At 38.4% G+C, this 25847-nt stretch overlaps 1 protein-coding gene across 1 annotated transcript in view; it reads left to right on the top strand.

The window, feature by feature from the left end:
* Nucleotides 1-25643, top strand: part of JAG2 (jagged 2) — a 49527-nt gene extending 23884 nt beyond the window's left edge. Inside the window, exons 8-27 of the mRNA XM_010294337.1 lie at nucleotides 131-250; nucleotides 2581-2694; nucleotides 3519-3632; nucleotides 4201-4314; nucleotides 4812-4858; nucleotides 5117-5290; nucleotides 7578-7728; nucleotides 8024-8188; nucleotides 8781-8894; nucleotides 10223-10336; nucleotides 11981-12094; nucleotides 13018-13134; nucleotides 14164-14191; nucleotides 15226-15311; nucleotides 17577-17690; nucleotides 17873-17988; nucleotides 19708-19953; nucleotides 20377-20508; nucleotides 21497-21653; nucleotides 24620-25643. Of these exons, the coding sequence (XP_010292639.1) occupies nucleotides 131-250; nucleotides 2581-2694; nucleotides 3519-3632; nucleotides 4201-4314; nucleotides 4812-4858; nucleotides 5117-5290; nucleotides 7578-7728; nucleotides 8024-8188; nucleotides 8781-8894; nucleotides 10223-10336; nucleotides 11981-12094; nucleotides 13018-13134; nucleotides 14164-14191; nucleotides 15226-15311; nucleotides 17577-17690; nucleotides 17873-17988; nucleotides 19708-19953; nucleotides 20377-20508; nucleotides 21497-21653; nucleotides 24620-25092 (2810 nt within the window). The 3' untranslated portion in view covers nucleotides 25093-25643. The remainder of the gene's footprint in view (nucleotides 1-130; nucleotides 251-2580; nucleotides 2695-3518; nucleotides 3633-4200; nucleotides 4315-4811; nucleotides 4859-5116; nucleotides 5291-7577; nucleotides 7729-8023; nucleotides 8189-8780; nucleotides 8895-10222; nucleotides 10337-11980; nucleotides 12095-13017; nucleotides 13135-14163; nucleotides 14192-15225; nucleotides 15312-17576; nucleotides 17691-17872; nucleotides 17989-19707; nucleotides 19954-20376; nucleotides 20509-21496; nucleotides 21654-24619) is intronic.
* The last annotated feature ends 204 nt before the right edge of the window (nucleotides 25644-25847 follow it).

Below are 25847 nucleotides of genomic sequence, written 5' to 3'. Positions count from 1 at the left end.
GGCTAGCTAACGGAATATGGGGATGACATGGGTGAATGATGTTCAGGCCAGAAAGGCATCTGTGTGTCTGACTAGTGATTAAAATGGTGAGACTTGTGTTCCCTGTTGATTGACACTTTTTTCTGTCCAGATCTGAATTACTGTGGAAATCACCATCCCTGCCTGAATGGTGGAACCTGTATGAATACTGAACCAGATGAATATCGCTGTGCTTGCCCAGATGGCTACTCTGGAAAGAACTGCGAAATTGGTACTTCTGGATATTGCATGTATCCTCAGAAATCTGAAACTGATTTAGGCATGGCTACATTCTAGTTAGCCAGGTGTCACTTTTGTATGCTCATTGTTGCCTTTTTTTTTTTTTTTGGTAGAGTGGAGGGGCTGTTTTCTCCTTTCCAAAAGCTAGCTTGGTTTCTGAGAGAGGAAATGGGGAAAAGGGTGGCATTCAACTTGTCCTGTCAACTTGATTGTTACTTTGTGTGATGCTGGGGATATGCCAGCTGTATTTCTCCTGTCTAGTGCCTTAGGCTGGCTATTCAAAAAACTACTGAAGACAACAGAAATGCTGCAACATTCCCTTGGATTTACATAAGACTGAGACTATTTCTTCCTTTTGGCTTCTTCATTTCCTTAATCCAAGCATGCAACTGGGCTATAGCCTCATGGAAATGGCTTACAGGTGCACTTTTCCCTGTTAGCTTTCTCCCTCCTACCCATTTTCTTCTGGCTTGCTTGCAAATGTGCATCTTATACAAACTGGTGACTAAGGAAGGTAGTAGCAATGGACGCTTCAGTTTTAACTGTGGTGTAGGGTTTTGGCCCAATTTTTAGCTGCCTGAATGTGGTGACTACCCTTTTTGATTGCAACTTGATTTTTGAAATTATCTTTTAATATGGGACTCCTAGTACATTTGGATTAGTGGTACAGATGTTAACTACTGTGGAAATGTGTTCAAGCCCTGCTGCAGAGTCACCTTGAGCAGTCTAAATGGAAAGTTAAGTGTATTCCCTGCTCCCATTGGCAAAAGGGAGGAAAGCATTTAATCCATATCTCTGATGAAGTATGCCTTCTTGACAAGAGTGTAACAGATCTGTACCTAGCCAGTGTGAAAACTGCTTTCTATCTTAAGATAGTGTATTGTTTTTCTCATGTGTATCTGTGTATGTGATACACAAAGACCAAAATTTTCATGTACTGGAGACTATTTTGGTATTTAGAGATTTTTCCTGACTGTTCTGTCTCTAGAGATAAAGGGGCAGGTGTGCAATTTTTCTTTCCTATTTGGCTTTAAAGATTTGATGTTTGGGGAAAAATGAAAACTTTCAGTTCAACTTTTTCACCTGTGGTATTCAGTTGGGTGTTCTTCAGTAACTTTTTTTGCAATGGTGGATTGTTAAATCCTTTTTTTAAATGTGATAATCCCAGTCTTCTCACTTTGAATTTTGCTATTCCTTGATATAGTTATAAGTGTAGATGGAAAGAACCCATTTTTTTTTCTTTAACTTAACTGTTTGGCCTTAAGTTCACTAAACTATTATTAGCAGAAGATTGTCACATTTCTCGGGAGGTAGATCTTCTTTGAACTTCTATAAAGTGCTAAGTGGTATTAATGATAATGTCAAAACTTGAATTTTGCTTCAGTTGGTAGAATGTGATGCAAAGTTTTGGCTACAATGGATGAAATCTTGTCTTAGCTTGCCCCAGAAGTTGTGGGGAAGCACTTTGGCTCTCCAGATGAGGAGGCATTGATAAAGGGAGGCATACATTTGCTGAGTTCTATACTGATTATTAGCCGTGGAGTGGTATATGAGCTGCTTTAGGTACTAGTACCTAACATCCTAGACAATGTAAATTCAGTTTGTGAACTAGATAACATCCCTGAAAGAAAGATTACAAAATATAAATGGTAGCAACAATCAGAAAGTCTTGCCTAGTGAGATGATTTTCTTCATTCCAAAAGCTTCCTTGGCTTCTGAGAGGGGAAAATATAAAAAATGATGGCATACAACTTGTCCCTCTTCAACTTAATTGTTGCTTAGTGCAGCTTCTGCAAGTGTTACAGCCCTACATGGAGTGACAACAAGCAGTGCTGCTTACAATTGCAAGTAGCTCTATAATTTGCTGTTTCCAAGGTACAGTGTTAGAATGAAGCTAACCAGATCTTTGATAAACTACTACTACTGTTCAGACTTCTGCATAGAGCATATCTGTTTTGTCTCACTGAAGGGGAAAAAAAGTGCTGGAGCACCCTGGAGGTGGAAGTGTGTGGCTGGAAGCAGTAGATTAATGGGGAACTTCTCTAGCTCAGGATATTGAGATATGAGTGACTTGTCTGCCTTCAGGCTTTCTAGAGTAGATATGAAGGACGGTACACCTTCAGTAAAATTCTGCTTTGGTCTCTGTCTGGGAATCTTACTCTTTGTAGCTGAGAGCGGGAGGCTTCAAACTTCTATACAGGCACCGCTACTGCTCATGCTCTTGGTCACTTTAATCAGAATGCAACTGCAAACTATGTAAGTTCTCCTTAAGTGATATTGGAAAAGTATTTAGCAAGAATTTCTTTCCCTCTTTCTTCCCAGCGGAGCATGCTTGCGTGTCTAATCCCTGTGCTAATGGTGGAATTTGTCACGAAATTTCATCAGGCTTCAAGTGTCACTGCCCATCAGGATGGAGCGGACCAACATGTGCTATTGGTGGGTATGCATTTACTGATGACTGACCTGTTGGATTGGAAAGGTTGATACAGATTACTTGATAATCATGCTCTGTGGGTGTGGAATTTGGTGATAGTCTTTTACCTCCCCTGTCTTTTAACATCTATGCATTGGTAGCCTCTGAAAAAATTAATGGTACTGTGCAGCCAGCAGTATCTATTTGATGCAGTTGAGATGTACAGGTTATCAAAAGCATAGCTGGACCATATACAAAGAAATGTCCTGTTACCAAAGCCTGTAGGACAACTTCTCACTCTAGCTGGTCCAAAGCAAAATAGAGAATGGATTTGTTTTAAGAGCTATAAGTGTGAACGTGAAAGGTTCTCCCCTCTTAAAGTAGTGGAAGAGTTGAGTACTCACTTAAATGCTTAAGTATCTGGTTTGGAAGACAGTGGTTGAAATGTATTATGAACCTGTGCAATTGGTTTGCATATTGCCTGTGATTTGGAACACAGGATTTTTATCCATTTTTCAACAACAATTATCCTCCCCCCCAAAAAAAGCCAACACTGACTAAACTTGTGTAATGATCTAGGAACATAGGACTTTCAGTGAAATGTGTTAATCATCGGCAGATTAACTGAATCATCTTGCTATCTGCAGATAGAAAATTTCAGAGTTCCTCTCTCCCCTATCAAAGATGTGAGAAGAGCCTAAGTAAAAATTAGGTTAATGTTAGTCTGTTCCTAAGCTTATTTGTTCATACATTCTCCCCCTTCATCTCAAAGTAACTTCAAAAAAAAAACCCTGAGGTTAAGCCAAATTTTAAACCATGTAATGGAAGGCACACTTTGACTTTCCAGATATTGATGAATGTGCATCTAACCCTTGTGCTCAAGGAGGGACCTGTATTGATGGTGTTAATGCATTTGAGTGTATATGTCCACAACAGTGGATTGGAGCAACATGTCAGCTCGGTAAGTAGTTATCTTGTAAAATTTTCAAGACCACTGGAAATTACTCCTAAATAATGAATAACTTTGTTTAAGTGTGTTTCTTATACGATATTTATTCAAGAAAACATGGAAGATGTGTGTTGCCATTGGTATCTTAGCTCTTTTTTAGTAGATCCTAAAGCCAGAGATTCCAAGTGAACCTGTAACTTTTTAAGCTGCAACTTAAGCTTACTTGTAATAGTTCTTCTAGAATGCCCAATAACTTTTCCGTTTCAAAATACAGCATTGGTGATGGTAGCTCCTTCTTCATGGTGGCAGAACAGTGACTATAAGCTTATAGAGGCGAGGAAGGGATTTGCCCTGACTAACATTACCTTTTTGAGTTTTGGCAAAGGGAAGAGTAAGGTAACATGCATGTGCTACTATAGACAAGCGTGCATTTAAAAAGCTAAAAATCTGTGGTATATAAATGGCTCTAGTGCCCTACCAATGTATAATATGAGCTTCTGATGCTTGGATTGCATGGAAACTTTGCTTGGTGCTGTGGTAATCTGTTTCTGGGTTTATTCTTTATTCTCTTCTTTCACAGATGCTAATGAGTGTGAGGGGAAACCCTGTGTTAATGCTTACTCTTGCAAAAATCTCATTGGTGGATATTACTGTGACTGCATTCCAGGATGGACAGGAGTAAATTGTCATATCAGTTAGTATTTCTTTAGTGTATATATATTGACTATAGGATGCTTTATTTCTTAAAAAAGGTTTTATGATGACTGATAGTATACATACTTGTACAAGAAAATATAGCTGTTTTCAGGATTTTCCGAACTTCAGTGATGTAAATTGAAAATACTGTTTATTTTAAATTTATTTAGATGTGCAGCTGGTATTAAAATGAGCTTAGATACACACTTACATAACTAATAAATCTCTCCCTACTCACTCATCCCTGATTCTGAATGATATCATGTACTGATTCAATTTAATATACTTCATAGCTAAACTGTTAGTTACGAAATTAGCTGATGGCATTTGATTTAGTTTCTATTGCACTGTAATACTTGTAAAACATGCTTTCCATTGAAACGTCTAGAAAAATTCTTTCTAAAAAACTTTTGTTCTGCATTTTTATGCTAGACATATATTTTATGGCTTAGTCTTCCAGTATAAATTCTAATGCTTTACATATTTTATCCATAGATATTAATGACTGTCATGGACAATGTCAACATGGAGGGACTTGTAAGGTAACTCTTGTTTATTACATGTCATGTTGAAAATAAATCTTGTTGTGGCTAGTTATGAATTGTATAGTTTGCAATTACAGGTTGGTTAAATGTTATAGTGTTGCACTTGCAGGCTCTGGCATCATTTCATGAGATTTTATGTGGTGCTATTGCTGTTCACAAATCCTGAATATAGAAATAACTTGATTTCTGTGTGCAAGTTTTAGCAAAAGTAGAAAGATTTGTTTATTGAATTTTTTTTTTCTCCCCTCTGTGAAGGATGAAGTGAATGGTTACCATTGCTTATGCCCTCGGGGTTTCACAGGAAAAAACTGTGAGACAGAAACAAATGAGTGTGAAAGCAATCCGTGCCAAAATGGAGGCCGTTGCAAAGACCTGGTGAATGGATTCAGTTGTCTATGTTCACAGGGCTTCTCAGGAGTCTTCTGTGAGGTGAGGGCAGTGGTGACATTACTGCAATCTTTTCATGGACTGAATTCTTGAAACAAACATATCTCCAGGTTTAAATGAGAGTAACCCAAGACTAACGCATTACTGACTAACGTAGCAGTTACTTGGCACTGTTAATAAGCAAATTTGTTGTGCAGTGCTGTCATAGTAGCTATAACACTTGAATTTGCAGCAAGGCATTGCACACAAGTGTTGGCTCTCCTGAATGTTTTAAGACTGCAAGTATTCCTTAAGCTTGAAACATTTTCCTTTGCAATTTTCAGGACCCATGTCCTTCTATGCTAGAATGTTTTAGGACTTCATCCTAATAACTCTGAAGTACATAATTGAGTTACATTTCATGTAATTCTACTGTTGTTGGTAGCAGTATCTGTATAATTAAAGGCAGGCAGATACGCCTTTGAGATGGTTTTGGGAACATGTAGTTCTAGTGCTTAAATAAGGATTCAGATCTGAAATACTGAAACGCTAGTGATAATTTATGAAGTACTTCAGGATATTGAAGATCTCTCTCTTTCATGGGAGGACCTTAGACTTTCCATTTAAAATTATATTGCCCTAAGTATGTATTTTCTGGCTTTTGCTGATAGTCAAATTCATGTAAGAGTTATGGTTAGCAAGGCAGGATCAACTGGAGGCATTGGATTAGAATTTGGTTGGATTTGCTCCAGAATTTTTCATGGAGGACATCAGAGTGAGCTCCTTTAAATGCTGAAGTAATTTTATTCTGCATTTGCATCATTAAAGAAACAATGCACTCCTTTTATTCAAAATTTAAAAGGCTTGCAGACAGTGACCAGTTTAATAAAACTGGTGCAGTACCTAATAGCTCATGTACCATTTCTACACAAGTATTGTAGCTTGAGTGCTCTACTCCTGGCTGATTCATACCATACTGTGTAATTAGAGTTTTGCAAATCTGTTTGAATAATAGGGGGGAGTTGGCTGCTTGCCTTGTGTGTTGCAGGAAATATCTACCATTGATTCCAGATGCTAAAGTACGAGCTACTGCACTTGCATTGGGAAGGGGAAATTTACACTAATGGAAGGAAACAAATGGAGACATCTGATAGAGGAGATCTGAGAATCTTTCTCAGACCTTAGCTATTTTTCTGTAGTTTGCTTTGGATGTTCCATATGAGAGCATGAAATAGCTTGCTGAAAAGCTCTCTATTGCAGCTGGAATTGTACATGCTCCTCCGAGTTAAGTACGTAATACCATTTGTGTTCCTTCTGTTTTGGTTAACTTTGAATTTTTCTCCTATTCAGCTACAGAACTACTAAAAATAGTGACCAAATCCATTATTGGACTTAATTTCATAAGGTTGAGAAAGATGTCTTTCTCACAAGAGAGATGTGAAGAGGGAAAAATTCACTTGAAGGGAGGAAAGCAATCCTTGAGAATAACAATGTGGAGGAAAGACACTGTGATGTAACAATATCCCTTTTGGGGATGCTTTGTGTATTTTGAGGCCAGTTTAGAGCATCACCTATCAGTGATCTTGTATGTCGATCTAAGATGTAGAAGAAGCAGAATTACTTTGCTACAGATATCTGTCTGTGTTAAGGGCTATATTGTGAAAGCTAAGTTTAAACTCTGCTTTTTTGAATCAGATGATAGAAGTGTTCAAAATATACCTAGTATTTCTGTGTGAATTGGCATGGTGATAGAATTTTTAAGAATAAGGCCCAGAGCAGCTTGGTCTAACTAGACCAACTTTGAGCAGGAGGTGGGAGCAGCTGACCTCTAGAGGTCCCTTCCAAGCAATGTGGTTCTATAATAAATTCTGTGGGTTGATTGAGATGGGAATAGAAGTTGCTCTAGAGAATAGGATTTTTTTTTTTTAAGGTTCTATGTATTTTAAGTGTCTTGCAGACACAAAGTTGACAAGTGCACTGTTATTTAACTTGCTTTATAGCACTCTACTATGTGGTTGTAAAGGACAGAGAAGTGGCTTATGATGCAGAATAGTCACCGTAAGATGTCTCTTAATGTCTTGTTCTTTGCTAAGTTATTGCAAATTTGCTTATTCAACCTTCTGCAAAGGAATATTTTTTTTAGCAGTGTCAGAAATGCTTTGTGTTAGGATTGACTGAAATAACCTGAAGTTTCTCTCTATGTTGCATGATGGAATGCAATTTATATGATTCTGAAACTTGAGGTTCCTTGCAAATTAGCTTCATCTGTGTCTTTGGCAACAGAGATAATGCTGCTTACTCCTGGGAAATGAAGCAGCTGCTGCTATGCTAACTATGGTATCTCTTACAGATGGATATTGATTTCTGTGAACCTAACCCTTGCCAGAATGGGGCTAAATGCTATGATCTGGGAGGAGATTATTACTGTGCCTGCCCTGATGACTATGACGGAAAGAACTGTTCTCATCTCAAGGACCACTGCAAGAACAATTCTTGTAAAGGTACCTGCTGTTGTCCAGAAACTTGTCTTAATGGTGGTACATTAAAAAAAGTAGTATTTCTGGAAGTAGTGTAAATGCAGAAGCATTATTATTGTACTCACTTGGACTTTGTGAAATAGTGAGGCAGTGACAAGAAATGCTTGTAACCTCCTTATGTATAAAGAGGTAGAGGGTAACTTACAGTTAACATAACTTTTAAATTGTGATTAGTCTTCATTTTTTGATAACTCTTTAAAAACTAAGAACTGACTAGTGATGCAGATTATTAGTCTGATGATAAACTTCTCATTCTCAGTAATAGACAGCTGTACAATAGAAGTCTTCACTAATGCTACCCAAGAAGGAATCCGTTTCATTTCATCTAATGTTTGTGGGCCTCATGGACAGTGTATTAGTCAGCCAGGAGGGAATTTTACTTGTGCCTGTGAAAGAGGTTTTACTGGAATATACTGTCATGAAAGTAAGTAGTAGTTTCTTCTAAATTATTTTGTTGCTCTAAAACCTCTTTAAAATTTTTGTTATGAAGCTTTAAAACATAAAACACTGAGATTTTACTGAAGTTGCATAAATCATTGTTTCAGGTTTACTGCTTGAAATCTAGTTTCTTCTGGTAAGAGTTGTCTCTGTTGTAGTTCACGCTTCCTCTGTGAAAGAAAACTGGTTTTAGTCCAGCTTCAATGTGAGTGTGTCTGTACCCACTACCTTTATGTACAGTCTCAGAAGCAGCCATGGATTTCTCCAAAGCAGGGATGATAAAGAAGGGACAGACACATCGACAGCACAACTTAGGAGCATGTGTATTGTTGTTCCAGGTATTTTTTTGAACACCTGGATATTTTTGCCAGGTAAACTTAATGCTCTGGTTTGACTTGCTGCATGAGACAATACATCTAGAAACTTTACCAGGCTTGAACACAGATGTTTGAGCCCTTCTTATGTATGTACAAACGGAGTATAACTCTGTGCTGCTTTTCCTAGAGACACAAGTGTAGATCACTCTTCTAGGTAGGTGAAGACAGCCTTGAGCAATAATTGTTGACTTTTTGTCATAGATATTAATGATTGTCTTGGGAAACCTTGCAAGAATGGTGGGACATGCATTGATGAAGTTGATTCATTTAGATGTTTCTGCTCAAGTGGCTGGGAAGGAGAATTGTGTGACACAAGTGAGTACTGCTAAGCTATTACTGCTTTGTAACAGTTAGTGATGGTTGGTACATGTTTAATAATTATGGGGCTGTTTCTCTGTTCTATAAATACAATCCACCCTGTGTTGTTTGCAAAAGTATTTTCAAGAAGATTTGAGCTAAGAAAGGCTCAGTTCTTTTAATGGGACTGTAATCTGATTCTTGGGTATAGTACGGGATATATCTCAGGAGGAGAGAACTTTTTCTTCTGAGGAGAGGCAAAAATGAATATATACTGTTAGGGCGTCTACTCACTGTATTGCTTTTATTGCTATAAGCATATGTACTTCTTAGTAGTTCCTGTATATAAGTTTGTCCCTTACCCAATCTACTCATACACAATAGTTTCCAAATGTGAAAAGCTTTTTAGCTTTAAACCAGTGCAAGCTATAATGTGCTTCCACCTTACTGAAGGAATTTATACATTTAATATCTATTCCTTTAGTAAGAAAAGAACTGCTGAAGCCTGAATTTTTACTCAATGAATATCATGAGTCAGTGTTTTGTATTCTGGGTTTAGTGGGAGCAGGCCTTTATTCTTGCTGCCCTGACTTGAGATGTATTAGGCCTTAGTTGACAAAGAAGTATACTAGGCCAATTCATGGTTAAGTTACCTTGGACAAAACTGCAGTTGGTTCTTTTTCTATTCTCAATGAAGGCCCTTCTAAAACGTGACAGCAAGGACTTGCTGAGACTTAGTATAGGACATGTGCCAATTGAGATGTGAAATAAAGACTGAGAAGCTTTTGGCAGCTGTCACTGTCAAGAGCTTTTTGTATGGTCTAGATGAAATTTGGTCTGGAATAATTATGTTCTATCTGTTAAAACGTTTGTCTCAAGTGAAAAGAATTTCCTCTAAAATTTGTGTATGTATGTTTAATGTGTGTACACACACACACATATACATGTGTGTGTATATATATGGTTAAGCCATCTAATGGCTTTAGCTCTCTGTATTTTGAGACGTAAAGCAGAAGAGGGAGCCTTAATTGGGGCTCCTTTTCAGGACATTGTGGTCCCTACTAGAAATTTTTCTCTTTGCTGGAAAAATGAAACTACTTCAGTGATCTACTTAGAAGCCATACTGCATGATATTTTTTCTCTTAAGCTGCCAGAAAAATCTTTCATAATTCATGTTGTTCTCTATTCAATCAGCTTTTTCCATTGCTTAAAGACAACCCCACAACTACTAGGAACGCTGTCTTCCTAAATAGTACACAATTTATTTACTTTATAAAGAAGTATTTTACACTTTGTTGTGTCCTTGGCTAGGCTAGATAATCTAATTTGAATAACTCTTTTTCTAGATTTCAATGACTGTTCTCCTAACCCATGTCACAACGGTGGCCGATGCATTGATTTGGTAAATGACTTCTATTGTGAGTGTAAGAATGACTGGAAAGGCAAAACTTGCCATTCACGTACGTGTTCTTTACTTTGATCTTTAGTTTACCCAAACATTTGTTTTCTTTCTTCTCATGAGACTAGAGTTCCTGAAATTTAAAATGAAACAATTGCAGTAAAATAATAGGCTTATTTTCATTACCTCTTCCAGTTTCCCAGCAACAAAATGGAACATTTAAAAAACATATCCCTTCATGTAGTGAAATAGTGTTGTAAGAGATGCCCTTAGATTCCGCTCTTTTGGTTGTTTACTGTAATACAGCAAGGGGAACTATGCATTTCTAGAACTGTTGTATTTAAATATGAAGTCTCTAAAGCTAATTTTGTGATTAAAAAGTACCTGGTCTTAAAATCCAGCGAGACCAATGGAAATCAGCCTGAAGTCACAGGTTCATGAAGGGCATGTCCTGCCTGGACAACCTGATCTCCTTCTATGACCAGGTGACCCGCCTAGTGGATGAGGGAAAGGCTGTGGATGTTGTCTGCCTGCACTTTAGTAAGGACTTTGACACTATCTCCCACAGCATTCTCCTGGAGAAATTGGTGGCTCGTGGCTTAGACAGGTGTACTCTTTGCTGGGTAAAAAAAATGGCTGGATGACCAAGCCCAGAGAGTTGTGGTGAATGGACTTAAATCCAGTTGGCAGTTGGTTGCAAGCAGTGTTCCCCAGGGCTCAGTTTTGGGGCCAATCTTGTTCAATATATTTTATTGATGATCTGGATGAGGGGATCGAGTGCTCCCTCAGTAAGTTTGCAGATGACACCAAGTTGGGCAGGAGTGTTGAGCTGCTCAAGGGTAGGAAAGCTCTGCAGAGGGATCTGGACAGGCTGGATTGATGGGCTGAGGTCAGTTGTATGAGGTTCAACAGGACCAAGTGCTGGGTCCTGCACTTCAGTCACAACAACCCCATGCAACAGTACAGGCGGGGGGAGGAGCGGCTGGAGAGCTGCTGGGTAGAAAAGGACCTGGGGGTGCTGGTTGACAGCCGGCTGAACATGAGCCAGCAGTGTGCCCAGGTGGCCAAGCAGGCCAACAGCGTCCTGGCCTGCATCAGAAATAGTGTGGCCAGCAGGAGTAGGGAAGTGATTGTGCCCCTGTATTTGGCACTGGTGAGGCTGCACCTTGGATCCTGTGTTCAGTTTTGGGCCCCTCCTTACAAGAAGGACATTGAGTTGCTGGAACATGTCCAGAGAAGGGCAACGAAGCTGGTGAGGGGTCTGGAGCACAAGTCTTATGAGGAATGGCTGAGGGATCTGGGGTTGTTCAGTCTGGAGAAGAGGAGGCTGAGGGGGAGACCTTACCGCACTCTACAATTACCTGAAAGGAGGTTGTGGTGAGGGGGTTGTAGGTCTCTCTTCCCAAGTAACTAGTGATAGGATGAGGAAATGGCCTCGAGTTGCGCCAGGGGAGGTTTAGACTAAGTATTAGGAAAAATTTCTTCACCGAGAGGGTGGTCAGGCATTGGAACAGGCTGCCCACGGACGGGGGGGAGTCACCATCTCTGGAAGTATTCAAAAAACATGTGGACGTGGCACTTTGGGACATGGTTTAGTGGGCATGGTGGTGTTGGGTTGAAGGTTGGGCTTGATGATCTTAAAGGTCTTTTCCAACCTTAATGATTCTATGATTCTAAATTAAAACTCTTTTATTGTGATGTATAGGTGAATACCAATGTGATGCGAATACTTGTAGCAATGGTGGAACATGCTATGATGATGGAGATACGTTCCGCTGTTCATGTCCTCCAGAATGGATAGGAAGTACTTGCAACACTGGTAAGATTTTTAAATCATCTACAGATAAAGCCAGGAGAAGTGTTCAAATAATACTTAACTGTTAGAATAGTGTGCCTATTTACTAGCTCACTAGTTCAAAGCTGTTCCAGTTGGCTGATGACTGAGTAATTTCTTCCACTCATCTCACATGATACCAATTTTTAGGAAGCTGTTCTTCGCAGGCTGCTTACATGGTCCTTTACATAGCTCTTCCTAAGCACATTTGGAACACTTGGACTTGTGTCTTGACCTATCTATTAGTCTTTAGAGACCCTGTGTAAAGGTATTCTTGGGAGCTTAGTCCCCCATTTTGCTTGAAGGTTCATAATGTGAATAAGTTTGTGATGAAGAGATGTACGAGCAGACATACTTGGGGAAAAAATGAAATGAAGTGGTTCTTCCTAGGTGATTTGCAGGGCTACTGCCTGCTGTAGGGGACTACTCTTGATCTTTTGAGGGATTGAATGTAGTCTCCATGACACATTTTTCTGATTATGAAACTTCCATTAGGACCAAGAAATTGTATGAAAGTAATTTAGCATAGTTTTTCTACTTTTTAGATACAATTGTGGCACTTGATCAAACTTTGAACTTTAAATACTAGTATTTTATGAGGTAGCATGTCATGACTCACTGCCAAAGTAGGAATTTAGCAATATTTGAAGGAAGCTTACACAGATGGGGAGAAAAAAATATAATCTTTTTTTAATAAAACTTCATGGTTCAATCAAACAATTGAATTGGGATGATGGTGAAGGTAGGTGAAAGATTATCATGCACTGTGACTGTTTTTGGAGTGTTTTGACCTTCTTCTAAGTCTCGCACTGTTTACTTAAATGCTATTGAGGATTATAATATTGACATATCCAGATGATAGCTACTTTGTTTTCTGTGCTAAATAGAGACCTTTTCTGTTTTCAAAGCTAAAAACAGCAGCTGTATTCCAAACCCTTGCATGAATGGTGGAACATGCGTTGGCAGTGGAGATTCCTTTTCTTGTATCTGCAAAGAAGGATGGGAAGGACGTACATGCACACAGAGTAAGGCTTTTCTCCTTTCTTCCCCTGCAGTCCCCTGGAATATTAGGAGTGTCTGGCACAGAGCTGTTGCCTGAAACAAAACAAATTGATAGAGTTCATGTGCCAAAATACCTGAATCATTCAGGGTGTGAGGTAGGTAAAGATGATGCTTGAGTAATGAATTAAGAACTTGTCATGCTGCTTCTTGCAGCTAGTCTCTGACAAAATAAGTCTTTCAACCTTCTACAGAAATATAATTTTTGGGAACATGTGCAGAGCAAAAAAAATCCTGGCAGAAATACTAATTTTAATAATGAAAATATGTGGAAGGGCATGCAGTAGTGTATATTCCATCGTTCTTTCTGAACATAGCATTTAACTACTTTGACATACCAATACAATGAATTGGTTAAATTGGTTAGGTGGTATAAAGCCTGCAACTTCCATTTTATTTTATTCCCCCCCTGCCCCCAAGGCATAACATGGTGGGGTGGGGAATCTAAATTTTAGCTCTGTTTTTACTCTAAATCTATTGGGAAATTACTGTTGTATTGATATATGCCCTAATTAGCTGTTTTAAAGCTGACAGTACTAGTATAAATGCTAGCAAATAATTTGGAGACATTTATAATGCGAAAGATTTGTTTAAGAAATCTGGCTAGTTGCATGTATACATACGAAGTGTCAAAGTAGCAGTAGTCCTTTAGAAAGCTTTTAGAGCCTGGTTGAATTATCCACTACCAATGCAACCGATACCCTGTTTTATTTCTGTTATGTTGCCATCGTGCTGTGTATCAGTCTGTGCTGTTGGTATGCTAAAATACACTGAAGTTGTAGAATTTTGCACTTGTCAGTCTGTTCATAAAATTTATGGTATTTCATTGGTCTGTTGGGTCTGGTTGAAGTTTCTTTGCAAGTGTGGAAGAAAATGTTCAATTCTGTATTATTTTTCTTTGTTTTCCTTATCAAATATAGTGTTTCCTGAACTACAATATAATATATATGAAAATAAATATGCCACTAGTTACTAGTCTGTATTCTTTTCTATAGATACCAATGACTGCAACCCTCATCCATGGTAAGTATGTGAACTCTAGTGTCTGTACCTATTGTGAAAATAAGTGAGCACAATAATACGGATTTCCATTCCAGATTAGAACTAATTCTACCCTAACATAATCGAAGCCAGCCTCTCTAAAAAAATCTTAAAATCTTTTTTGTCATGCCTTATTGACAGCAACAAGGACTACAAAACAATCCTGAGTTGATTCATATATGAACAAACAAAAGTATATTAGTGCAGTCTCCGTGCCAGAACTGACTAGTAAATTACTGTGATATGAAATGAATCAACTTGATAACATTTTCAAGCATTTACAGTTGAGTTTGAGTAAAAAATGAGAAATCAAAACCTGTTAGTTCACAATAATACTTTTAGATAATACAAAAAATGTCATGTTAGATCAAATACTATGTATAAATGTGTTTTAAAAACAAAATTGTTTGGAAGATGCAATGGGAATATTTTAAATATAGGGTTGATATTTATGATTGAAAGGGAAAAATACTGATATGGGTGAAGCAACCAATTTACCTTTATCTTTCTCTGTCCATTCTGATGCAATAACCTGTACTTCATGTATTAAAAGGAAAAAAAAAAATCAATGAAACTTGCAAAAGCTCGGGCTTTCTCTGTAATCACTTTACAGTGCTGTTTTATCTACTTGAGTTCTGTTGATACACTTCCCCATGCATGCATTTTTGTAGGATGTTGCTGTTTTAACAGGTGACTTACTAAGGAATATTGTTTATCTAGCATTATGCTTTCTTTGATAGGACTAGATCATCCCCCTAAACAGCAGAAGAAGGTTTAATTAACAACGCTTTAATTAGAGACCAATGAAACAATGTAGATGACTTAAGTAGACTGATGTTATGAATTAGCAGGGACTTTTTAATTTTGCATTGTTGAATAGTAAGAAAGTACTATGAATAGGGACAATAGAAATTTGCATTTGAACACACTGCATAAGACCTATGGTTTTTGCTCATCTTTAGGCTAGTGAATCTACCCTGAGAACGCTTGGTGTAATGATAGGTTTATCTTCACAGTTACAATGGAGGCATCTGTGTTGATGGTGTGAATTGGTTTCGATGTGAATGTGCGCCTGGGTTTGCTGGTCCTGACTGCAGAATTAGTAAGTACCTGTTTGGGTAAAGACCTGAGAGATTGTACCACTCTGACGCACAAATCAGAAAGAACACTCTGTGACCATTTTTGCATTAGGTTAGCTGAATTCCAAATAATGAAGTAGAAGCCACCTGTCAGTCAGCCAGGTACTGATAACTTGTAACTAATGGCAACTCATGTTCCTTTCTTCATTAAACGGAACTGAAATGAGTTGTCTTAAATTTATACCCAAAGAATGGGTTGCTGGGTTTTGTCAGACGTTTCTGAAAATTCTGGCATGCTGTCTTCATAGAAGCTTATTAAGTCTTTTTCTTTATAAGCAACTTGTTGTAAAAGATTACATATATCACTGAGTGTTCATTTAACATTAGAAACTGAAATCCACTGAGACATTGCAAATGAAAACAAAAATATCAGGAGTGTAGTGCTGGCACATGGATAACATAGAGAAGTATGCTAAAGGTCTTTCAAAACTATAAAACAAACCTGTTACACTGCAATTATCTTAAAGGATAGAAACTGAAAAGAAGGGGGAACAAATGACCTTAAAACTGCATTGAAGTGTTGTGGAAAGAGTAATTTTGTTTTTTGAAGTTTTGGGGTTGTTTTTTGGTTTGTTTTTTGGTTTTTTATGGAATATTAACATTTTGACTTGCATGTGATAGATATCTTATTTCTACTTTATTTTATTTCTACCTCTTCGAAAGATCGGATTTTGAATCTTCTGTAGCCTCAAGGCTCTTGGGCTTGGTTCTTCCATTCCATCAGTATGGTGGTGTGCTTTCAAGTTGAGATTTCATCCTCATTCTGCCAGATAGTGAGTCAATACCTCTTGTCAGAGGGTGACTGTAGCACTTGTGGTAGCATCAGCTTAGTGATCTCTGGATATAGAACCAGGGATGGCAGATAATGATGTACCTAGATCCAGACGTGCAGCGAGGGATATTGGATTCTCCTTTCCCAGACAAGAAAGGCAGAGAGGACTATTTGTAGTAGCCAAAGACAAATACTGTGCATTTGTAGTGGGACTGCAGATTTTTTTTTTTTCCCCCCTTTAGACTGGTCTAGACAAAAGAAGTAGCTCTGACAAAAATGTCTTTTATGGCTGATTACAGAAATAGTTAAGTCACTTCTTTCAGCATACAGAGGCTGGAGAATCTTAAACCAACATAGCTTGAAGAGGGGAGGAAAGAGTAGTTTTTAGATAATTCTGCATTTGCATAAAACTTCACCTTAGAGCACTTCTGAAGTAAGCTAGAATAGAATTAAAAGCCCTTCCACATCCATTTGGTATTTTTCATTGCCTACATGGGTAACAGTTTCACTACTACCATTTATCATGTTCACTTTCTATGTCCAGTCCTTTAAACACAAAAGATGAGCTAATACTGAGCATCACTCAAGAATTGGTATTTAAACAGTTTTTCTGAGGGATTGGAGTGGGCATTCTTTTTCAGTGGAAGGAAACCTTTCAAAAGATGCTTTGGAAACTTGTGGTTGAAAATGAAGCAGTTAATGCCTGTGGCTCACAACTTGACAGGTTGGTTTCTGTTGCCTTTGGTAGACTGTTGCACAAATTAGTACTGGTCACTTCCCCAGGATAACAAGTAACACATTTGTGCTGCTGAATAGACTATACTTCCCTGCCTTTTTCAATCGATTTCTATGGCTAAGCCTCTGAATTTCTGAAGGTTGGTTTTAAGAGGCTTTTGTACGAAGTGTCTATGTACTGAATTAACCTACTCACTATTTCAAGGTTATTAAGAAAAGTAACACCTAATGTCTGTTACAAACTAAACTATTACTGTGCTTCCTTATGGTGAATTACATTGCAGTAAATCACTTTTTTCGAGCACTGTTGAGCCAATTCATTGTTCAGCTCTTGCACTGTGATAACTTCCTGAAAGCGTGTGCTTTTCTAGGAAGCCTAAATGCACGAGATTAGTGCCAGAACAGGATGTCAGACTTCAGTTCTATAGCTGAATGTGGAGAAGACATTAGCACCTTCAACTGTCCAACACCTCTGCTCTGTGAGATGAGTCAGCATATGACTGCTTCTTTGATAGACAGAACTTCAGTTAGGGTGCAGTTACGAGAAATCTGTTAGAGGTTACTGCTGAAATGGTAGAACTATCCAATTAGCAGATTAATTACAAAGCCAAACTGTCCTTTGCTTGTAATCTGACAATACCTGCTTCCTTTATATCTCAGTAAATGTTTAATTACAATGTTCTATATCCTTGCCATTGAGTTTTACCTATTTTCTATCTAGATATTGATGAATGCCAGTCTTCCCCTTGTGGATATGGTGCCACTTGTATAGATGAAATAAATGGGTACCGATGCACTTGTCCCCCTGGAAGAATTGGTCCTCGGTGCCAAGAAGGTATTCCTATATCTGCTATCAACCTTTACCTAAAAAACAGTAGGGTACAATGTAGCCAGTATAGAGTTTATATATGGTAGTCTGATGTGTAAGGAACAGTAGCTAGGGGTTTTTTATTTAAATTTGTATAGCTTCAGTAACTCAGTGGTGAAGTGTCTGAGTGTGCTTTTTTTTTTTATTAGTGATTGGAATCGGAAGGCCGTGCTGGCTTAAAGGAATGACCTTTCCCCATGGCAGCAGGTGGGATCAAGAATGCAACAACTGCCACTGCTTGGATGGCCGTATTGATTGCACCAAGGTAGGCATTTTGACCTATTTTCTGAAACACTTCTGGCTGAAACAAACGTAACTTGTGCATGAAGAACAGTTAATCTTTGGGTTTTTTATCTAGACTCTTGCATAGATCTCCCCCAAACTGCCTTTGTTTAAAAAAAAAAAAAAGTGTCTAATGACTTCCTGTAAAAATACTTATGGGATTGTCTTTATAATCATAAGCTACTGTCCAGCTGTCTACCTGCTAGAACAAGATCTCTAGAAGCAGACAAGCGCCTTTTGCAGAAAAGGAGATAGGAACTGGAATGGAACAATGATCCTTGAAGGATAAATAAATCACTTTGCTAAAGCTTTGCAAACACAGTTTTAGAGCTCCTAATTTTGTGAAACAATAGTTCCAAGGTAAAGGACATGTAGGAAGAAAAGTTTCTGCAGTGGTTAATAATCACCTTTTTGTATTGTCCTTCAGTAGACTTATGAATTGACAAATTGCAACCTTTGTATATTTATTATGGACTATATCCTGGTGGTTGTGACTTAGAAAAAATAAGACTAGCCTAAATGCAGATTGAACATGTTAGTATACGTGCTCCAAGCCTTTCAGCCTTCCTGAGATAGATTTGTGGTACCTGTGCAGCTTTACATCACAGTTGGAGAGAGACAAGATCAGTGCAGCTCACAAGTTGTAGGGCTAGGTGGGTGGCTCCAGATGAGCACTAACAGCACTTACAACACTGCCTCACCCAGCAGTCTCCCACGTTTCACTGGAAGCACCAGTTAAAAAGCCACTGGGTGTTACTAGTCTATCCAGCCTTAATCTTACTTTGTTTAGCTAGGTATGCGCTATAAGCAAAGAAATAACTAAATCTTGCACTTAGTCATTTAGAAGTGCTATTTTAGACCCTTTATGGTGGTGTGATTTCAAGTTCGAGATGTCTTCGGAAGATAATAGTATGTGAAGGTAACTAGAATCTCAGAAACGGTGGTGCGGTAAATGCAGCTTACCTGTATATGGTGTTTTGGTTCTTTCATGTGTAATGGAACACCATATGCTTTCTTGCTGACTAATTGTGCTTGAAGAAACCTGTGAGTTCCTACTCTAATAGCTGCATAGTATTATATGCAATCTTAAAGGTTACATCATGACATCATGAAATGGAGCTGTGTTTGGAAGCGTACTGCACCTCAGTAACCAGGGGGTACCAGCATACTGTTTTCTCTTGGGAGTGATTGAAGTGACAGTGCTTATCACCAATGTGTGTAAGCTCTTAACATCTTTATCAGTCTGTGGCAAGGATCTCAGTATAAATATTGAAGAGAAACTAATCCTTGTGGAGGTGTTTCTCGTTCTAGGTTATAAGAAGCCTAGATAACTAGTTTAAAATAAATGCTTGAACTTCTGTATAACTCGGTTATGTGGGACAAATCCATAAGCCTCTAAGGAGATACACCCAGTCACTGGTGTCTCGGGTAGTCTTTGCACAGTTTTTACTCTTTTGTCCATACAAAATGCCTATACAAAACTCCATCCTAGTAGATGGAGTTGTTCTTCCACAGAATGTCCTTCCACAAAACATTCTTCTACAACATCCTGCTACTAGGACTATAGCAGTATCGAAATACAGTTTTGTTTTTTTTTTTGCAGTCAGTAGTAGATCATGACCATCTTATGTGAATTTCTTATTTTGATTTGATGCATAAAAGCAATTAATTGTAACAGTACTTTGTTCTTTTTAATTTCTAGGTGTGGTGTGGGAAAAAACCTTGTCTGTTACACAAACACTGGGATAATTCAAATAACCAGTGTCCCATGGGTCAAGAATGCCAGGAGAAGTATATGAAATGTTTTCAGCCACCATGCACAGAGTGGGGAGAATGCAGCACCTCTGAACCTCTGCCTGCAAATATCAAGTGTCTGCCTAATTCTGGATACTTGGACAATGACTGTGCTAGAATTACTTTAATTTTTAATGGAGACAAAGTCCCCCAGGTGAGAACAGAATTATTAATGAAGTATGGCAATATATTCCATGTCAAAGCTTGGAAAATTAATGTTTCTAATATGACTCCTTGCTGTCATAAACTTGCAAAATTTATTGTTAGACTCCTCTTTGTCTGAAGGGCGAGGCAAAATTAGGGTCTGTGCTGATTATTTTATTTTCTCTTTTAAATCTCAAAGAACTACTTTCTTAGATTTCAAGATGGGCTCAGACTGTACTAGGATAAGTCACGCAAGCTCAGTTTCTCACCCTTCATTCCCAAACCCTGTTCTTCGCTTTTCTGCCCTTTCTTGCTGCCCTCTTTTGCTCCCTTCATCAGATGTCAGTAACTGCAAAAACTCAGATGATGTTTATTTTTATGTACTATTTTTTACTTCCAACTAAAGTAATACAACCTGCCTTGCTTCTAACAGGGCACTACAACTGAAAATATCTGTTCTGAAATCCGGTATTTACCAGCTACTAGGACTGTTTCTAGGGATAGAACTCTGATAATATTATGCGATCTGTCTTACTCCACAGAGAATGCAGTGGAAGTTGCTATTGTAAGTATGAGACCTGTATTAATATATATAGGAAAATGTTTTCTTATTAGTTTGAGCTGGGGAAGAGGTTGTTTAAGCTTGTTTCACTTCAGTGCAGGTACTGTTGTTTGTGACTTGGTGTGACTGCAAAGCAATTTTGTGATCTCACAATTTCCTATAATGCTAGATAGCTGAAACTGCAGGTTTCATTAATGACAGAAGGCTACCACAAACCTGATAAATTCTTCTAAAGATTGATTCAGCCCAAATTAGTGAACAGGTGCCTACCTGTTCTGTCAGAAATCTTGGGCTGTTGACCTCAGTAAAGAGATATGGTTGCAGGTGGCTGGATTGGATCTTGTGAAGAAGTTTCTGCTGTGCAGTTAGAGTATGGCTGCTTCAGGATGTTCATTAAATACGTAAATGGGAAGTGGAAGGAAGTGCAAGTTGAGTAGTTATGCCCTACTGAGCTAAAGGCTTGCTTTAGAGGCATTTACAGCCCACTCAATGCTTTCGCGTTGCTTAGTTTCCAAGAAAGACTTAATTTTCATTATAAATTGTTAGTGCAGGCAGAAGCTGGACTGTTTGTCTCTACCAGTACTGTAAAGAACATGCTGAGCCATGATGCAGGAAGCGGAGTGTATGGTATAAATAGAGCAGACTGTTATTAGTCCAAGCTTCTATCTAGATCATCTGCATGTCTTGAAGTGCTCCAAACTATGACTAACTTTAGCTTGGCAGTGTAAGTAACATGGAAGTCAGCTGCCTTTTATTTGAGGTACGCTAGATTAGCAAGTGGGCGTGTTACCCACCATGTCTGACACTGCATCAGCAGTTTGGGTAGAACCAGCTGTTCTATTGCTACAGTAAACTTCTAGGGTACTCTGCAACTATTGTCATGTAAATTCAACCTAGTGAACTCAATTAAGATACAGCTGGGTTTAAAAACTAGACTTCCACAGTTAGGTGATTACAGTAACTTTTTGTTTTTCCCCTTTACACCCTTTAGTCTTTTATCCCGCATCGAGATGAACAAGATAATAGTCTCATACAGAATGCTGCTAATACAATAGTAAATGCAATCACTAAGCGGCAAAACAGCACTGTTATGTTGGCAGTAACTGAAGTCAAAGTAGAGACCATCGTTGTTGGCAATTCATCATCAGGTAAGGTTCCAAATGTGTACATCCTGTGTGTAAGCATTTTCTGTTCTCCTACTGTCAGGCTTTTCTTACCTTTCTTTACATGTTGGGGAAAATGATAGATGAGGTTGGTTTTTTAACTGCTATTACTAACTGAAGAGAAAGTGGCTTTAAAATCAAGATTCCGTGCTTGTGTGCTGGTTTAAACGTAACCTCATCCCTAGTGTAATAACTCCACCTACCCCTGCCACTGTTATGGCTCTAGCTTCAAACCCCATTCTCCAGTCTAAGCATGCCTTTCACAAGATCAGGAGTTCTCATGTGCTGTTCAAATTCTTTCCAATTCTCTTACATTAACCTTAACCCAGCCTCAGCCCTTGGTGCTGCTGCACTATACAAAACTGAGGCTGTGAGGTGATGAAAATAGGGGAGGGGGAAGGCACATAGTGTGATACCATGTCTTTTCTGAAAGTGCTTATATATTACTTACCTTAAGAGTTAAAGATGTTTAGTATCTTCCAGTACTTGGCCATGATAATGTAAACCTTTGCCCTCTTTTTCAACATGTGTTTCTCACTAGTGCACAGCTGGCTTAAAGTGTAAAGTTCATTCCTCTTAACGAGGATATGCTATGATTGGAGAGACCTTTATCTCTGAATATTGGCTCTCCCAAGAGCTATGCTAAAGTAAGCAGTTGAGGATTTTGCATGCCCATGTCCCTGCCTGGAGGCAGGAGATAGTCTTGTGGAAGACCTCTGCTAGGATACAGTTCAACTAAGCCCCAAAGTGGAAATCTTACTGTGGTAGAACCGCCCAACTTTTTCCTAAATGTCCCCAGCATAATCTTCTGGAAGATTTTCCACCCATAGTTCAAACAATTAGAAGATTGCCTGGTTCCACTTCCCTTGCATTTCCTTTCTGGGGAATGCCTTTCATCTGTTAAAGCCTTGGCAAATGTACTGTTTCCTCAGCTCCCCTGAAGGAGTGTACCAGCTTTGTTCTTGTCTTGAACAGAAATTGTGTAGATGATAAAGAATTGAGCTGAGATTCTGACATACCTCAGCCTCTCTTTCATCTGATTGTGTGTGTTAAATGCTAGGGCAAAAGAGATGGGGATTACTTTGCCACCCACCTCAATAAGATTCAAAGATTCTTCTAAGAAAGCGGGTAGACTGACTTCTTTTGTAGCTAGTGCTAGAGAATGGTTTCCAGATTCCTCATTTGAATATGGATGCTCAGTATTGACCACTGGCCCCTAGTTCTTTAAGTGGAGTTTGTTTATTAAATAAACTGTAACCTGGACTCTCATGTTCTTTGGTTTGTTTTATTGTTACCCTTTAATTGGGTGAGGTAGGTGGAAACCTATGACCAAATGCATAAAGCCATATGTCTGTGGTAAGAACCCCATCTCACTTGGGATGCTCAAGTGTCTAGATGGAGATGATCATTTAGACACTTTGTTAATTTCCTCTAGCTTTAAGAAAAAATATTCTGAATTTGGAATCTATATACAGACAGTTCTCTGTATAAGAATCCTTTAAGTACACTTGGATCCATAGTCATGTGGTGAAATAATAGATGAGATAGCAGTGAGAATGCAAGTTTTGTATTCTAATCCTGGAGAAGCTGGTATGAAGAGCTCCTTTTTCCCTTGAAGTGTTCCACTCCCCTCCTCCCCCCCCTTCATGGTTTAGTATGATGTTGCTTATGAAAAATGAGGAGAGAATAGCAATTACTCCTAAGAATACAGTCCTTCCCTAAACTGCTAAAATACAATTTTTAGATCCCTTGAGGCCAACCATGTTTGCAGTTGATTCATTCCCCTTTACCAGAAGGAAATGTTTGAGGGTATGTCATATTCCACATAAGAGTATGTTCAGAAGACACTTTAATGTTATAATGAATGACCATGGCGTTGAAGCAGTTGGTTGTTTTTGTACAGCTATTTGCAGGTTATTCTGTAAGCAGTTGTCTTAAAACTGCAGAGGGAATTTATGTTTAGACAGGAGGTTGGAGTGGTAGGTTGACAGCATTTGTCTGCAGAGGTTTTGAGCAATCCTGCTGTCTACAAAAAGCAAATCCTCTCATGTCTTACTGCCTCTTGTTTAAGGAGAGGCTTATTGCCTCTCTGAATTCTTGCTTATCAAGAAGAGTAGAAAAATGTTGCTCTATCCCATCAGTAAAGCCCTTGGGGGGAGGGAGAGAAGCTCAAACATACATAAACTCTCAGGAATGGTTTCCTAGAGAAATAATCTGAGTCTGTGTGGCTGTGAGAGAACTAGTGGGGTTTGTGATTGGGAATGTGGAGAAAAGCAATTGCCTCAACTCCTTTTTGTTTATTCATTGAGCAGTGAAGACTCTTATCTCTGGTGACAATACTATGGTGCTTTACTCTGAAGTAAAACTGGAACACCCTGAAGAGTACATGATATGGTCACATAGTTCTAACCTGAATGTTTTTTTGAGATAGTTGATACATTAATGTCTGTGGACTTGATGGTAAAGACTCTTCTTTCTCATAGTAAATGCAGGACATATTTCTCATGCAAGTGCCAGTACTTCTAGAGCGACTTAGAGGCATAGTACTCTCTATAGCCTGCCTCCTACAAGGATAGACTTTGTTCCATAAGAGTCATTACAGAGTTTTTTTGGGCCAACTTTGCTTAGGTGCTTGAGAAAGAGAAGCTGCTTAAACAACCAGTTTGTCTGTTGGAGGGGAAAAACTTCTCAAACATAGCATTTCCTCCCTCATCATTAAGCAGGGAGAACTCTAACCTGGTTTAAACTAGTAAAGAGCATTTCTAGATGGACTAGTGCATTCAGACAGTTATCATTGTGCTATGATGGATGACATCTTATTTCCTTTCCCCTAAAAATCTTTCTAGGGCTAACCTCTATGGATGGGTATGTATGGATACTTCTGTTGCAGGTATCCAATGTTATATATCTAGTTCTGTTAACTCAAGACTTTTTTTTCATTTGCCCTCTAGATTATTTGGTTCCAATTCTTTGTGCTGTATTTAGCATTGTGTGGCTGACTTGTATAATCATCTGCGTGTGGTGGACTCGGAAGAGAAGAAAAGAGAGAGAGAGAAGTCGTCCTCCCAGAGAAGAGGGTGCCAATAACCAGTGGGCACCTTTAAATCCTATAAGAAATCCTATAGACAGATCGTACAGTAACAAAGACATTCGTTATGAATGCAAAAACTTCATATCTCCTCAAAAAAGAACTTGTGATGCAGTAGAGGAGTATGTAGAGTATGAGGAAGAAGAGGATGAAGAGGAGGAAAGAGATGAGGAAATGGACAAATTCCTCTCTCACAAACTCGCAAAGCCTTTGCCGACAAAGGCATCTGACACATCAGAGAGCAGTCCGGTAAAGAAATCCCATCAAATAAGCAAAATGGACAACAGATCTGTAAAAAATGTGAATGCATCAAACTTTGAAGGCAGTAGAGACTAACCTGTATTTGGAATGTAGGCAGACTGCGCCTACGCTTACTGGGGAGGGGAAAAATTGGCATCTCCACTTTGCATCAAGGACTAAAAATATCTGGAATCAAATGTTCATAGTTTCTTTATTTTGCGTAAAAAAATAAATAAAAATAATAAATAAAATTTATTTTGTTTCTTTAGCCTTGTATAAATTATTCAATAACTGTCAGATGAAAAAAATGAGTAATCTTTGATAGTTGCTATTTTTGTAAAGTTTACTTATAATACACTCGCTGTACGGCAGAGGAGAGGTTGTATTTTCAATATGTGTAAAGTTTATTACAAAAGACTGTACACTGTTTACAGAATGTATTTCTTTTTATTACTCTAATTTAATGGTGGCTTTAAAACCTCCTGGTTGAGGAAATTGTGAACTTTAAACTGCTTTCTTGACGTTGAATCTCTATTAAATGGCAGCTCACTGCACTTGTTACGTTAGTAGCTTCTGTAAGATTTTTTTTTTCCAAATTTGCCTTACTTTGTAATAGGAACAAAAAAAAAATATAGAGATCTTTCAACTGTGGTTTAAAAGTGGCCTTTTTATTTATGTTTAATTACTTTAGAATTGCAGTATTGAAGCATGTGACAAGTGCCTTGAGATTAAACTTTTTCTATAGCAACTGTCAAAGACTGCCATATCAATATAGTAAAATTGTGAGAACTCTAGGTTCCCCAACTGACACAGTTTATTTTCTAATAGTGAAAGTGCTTTTTTGTAAATAT

Source organism: Phaethon lepturus, unplaced genomic scaffold (genome assembly GCF_000687285.1).
Source record: "Phaethon lepturus isolate BGI_N335 unplaced genomic scaffold, ASM68728v1 scaffold6569, whole genome shotgun sequence".
NCBI classification, from domain to species: Eukaryota; Metazoa; Chordata; class Aves; order Phaethontiformes; family Phaethontidae; genus Phaethon; species Phaethon lepturus.
Note: the sequence above shows the minus strand (reverse complement) of the source record. Positions and strands in the feature narration are given on the sequence as shown.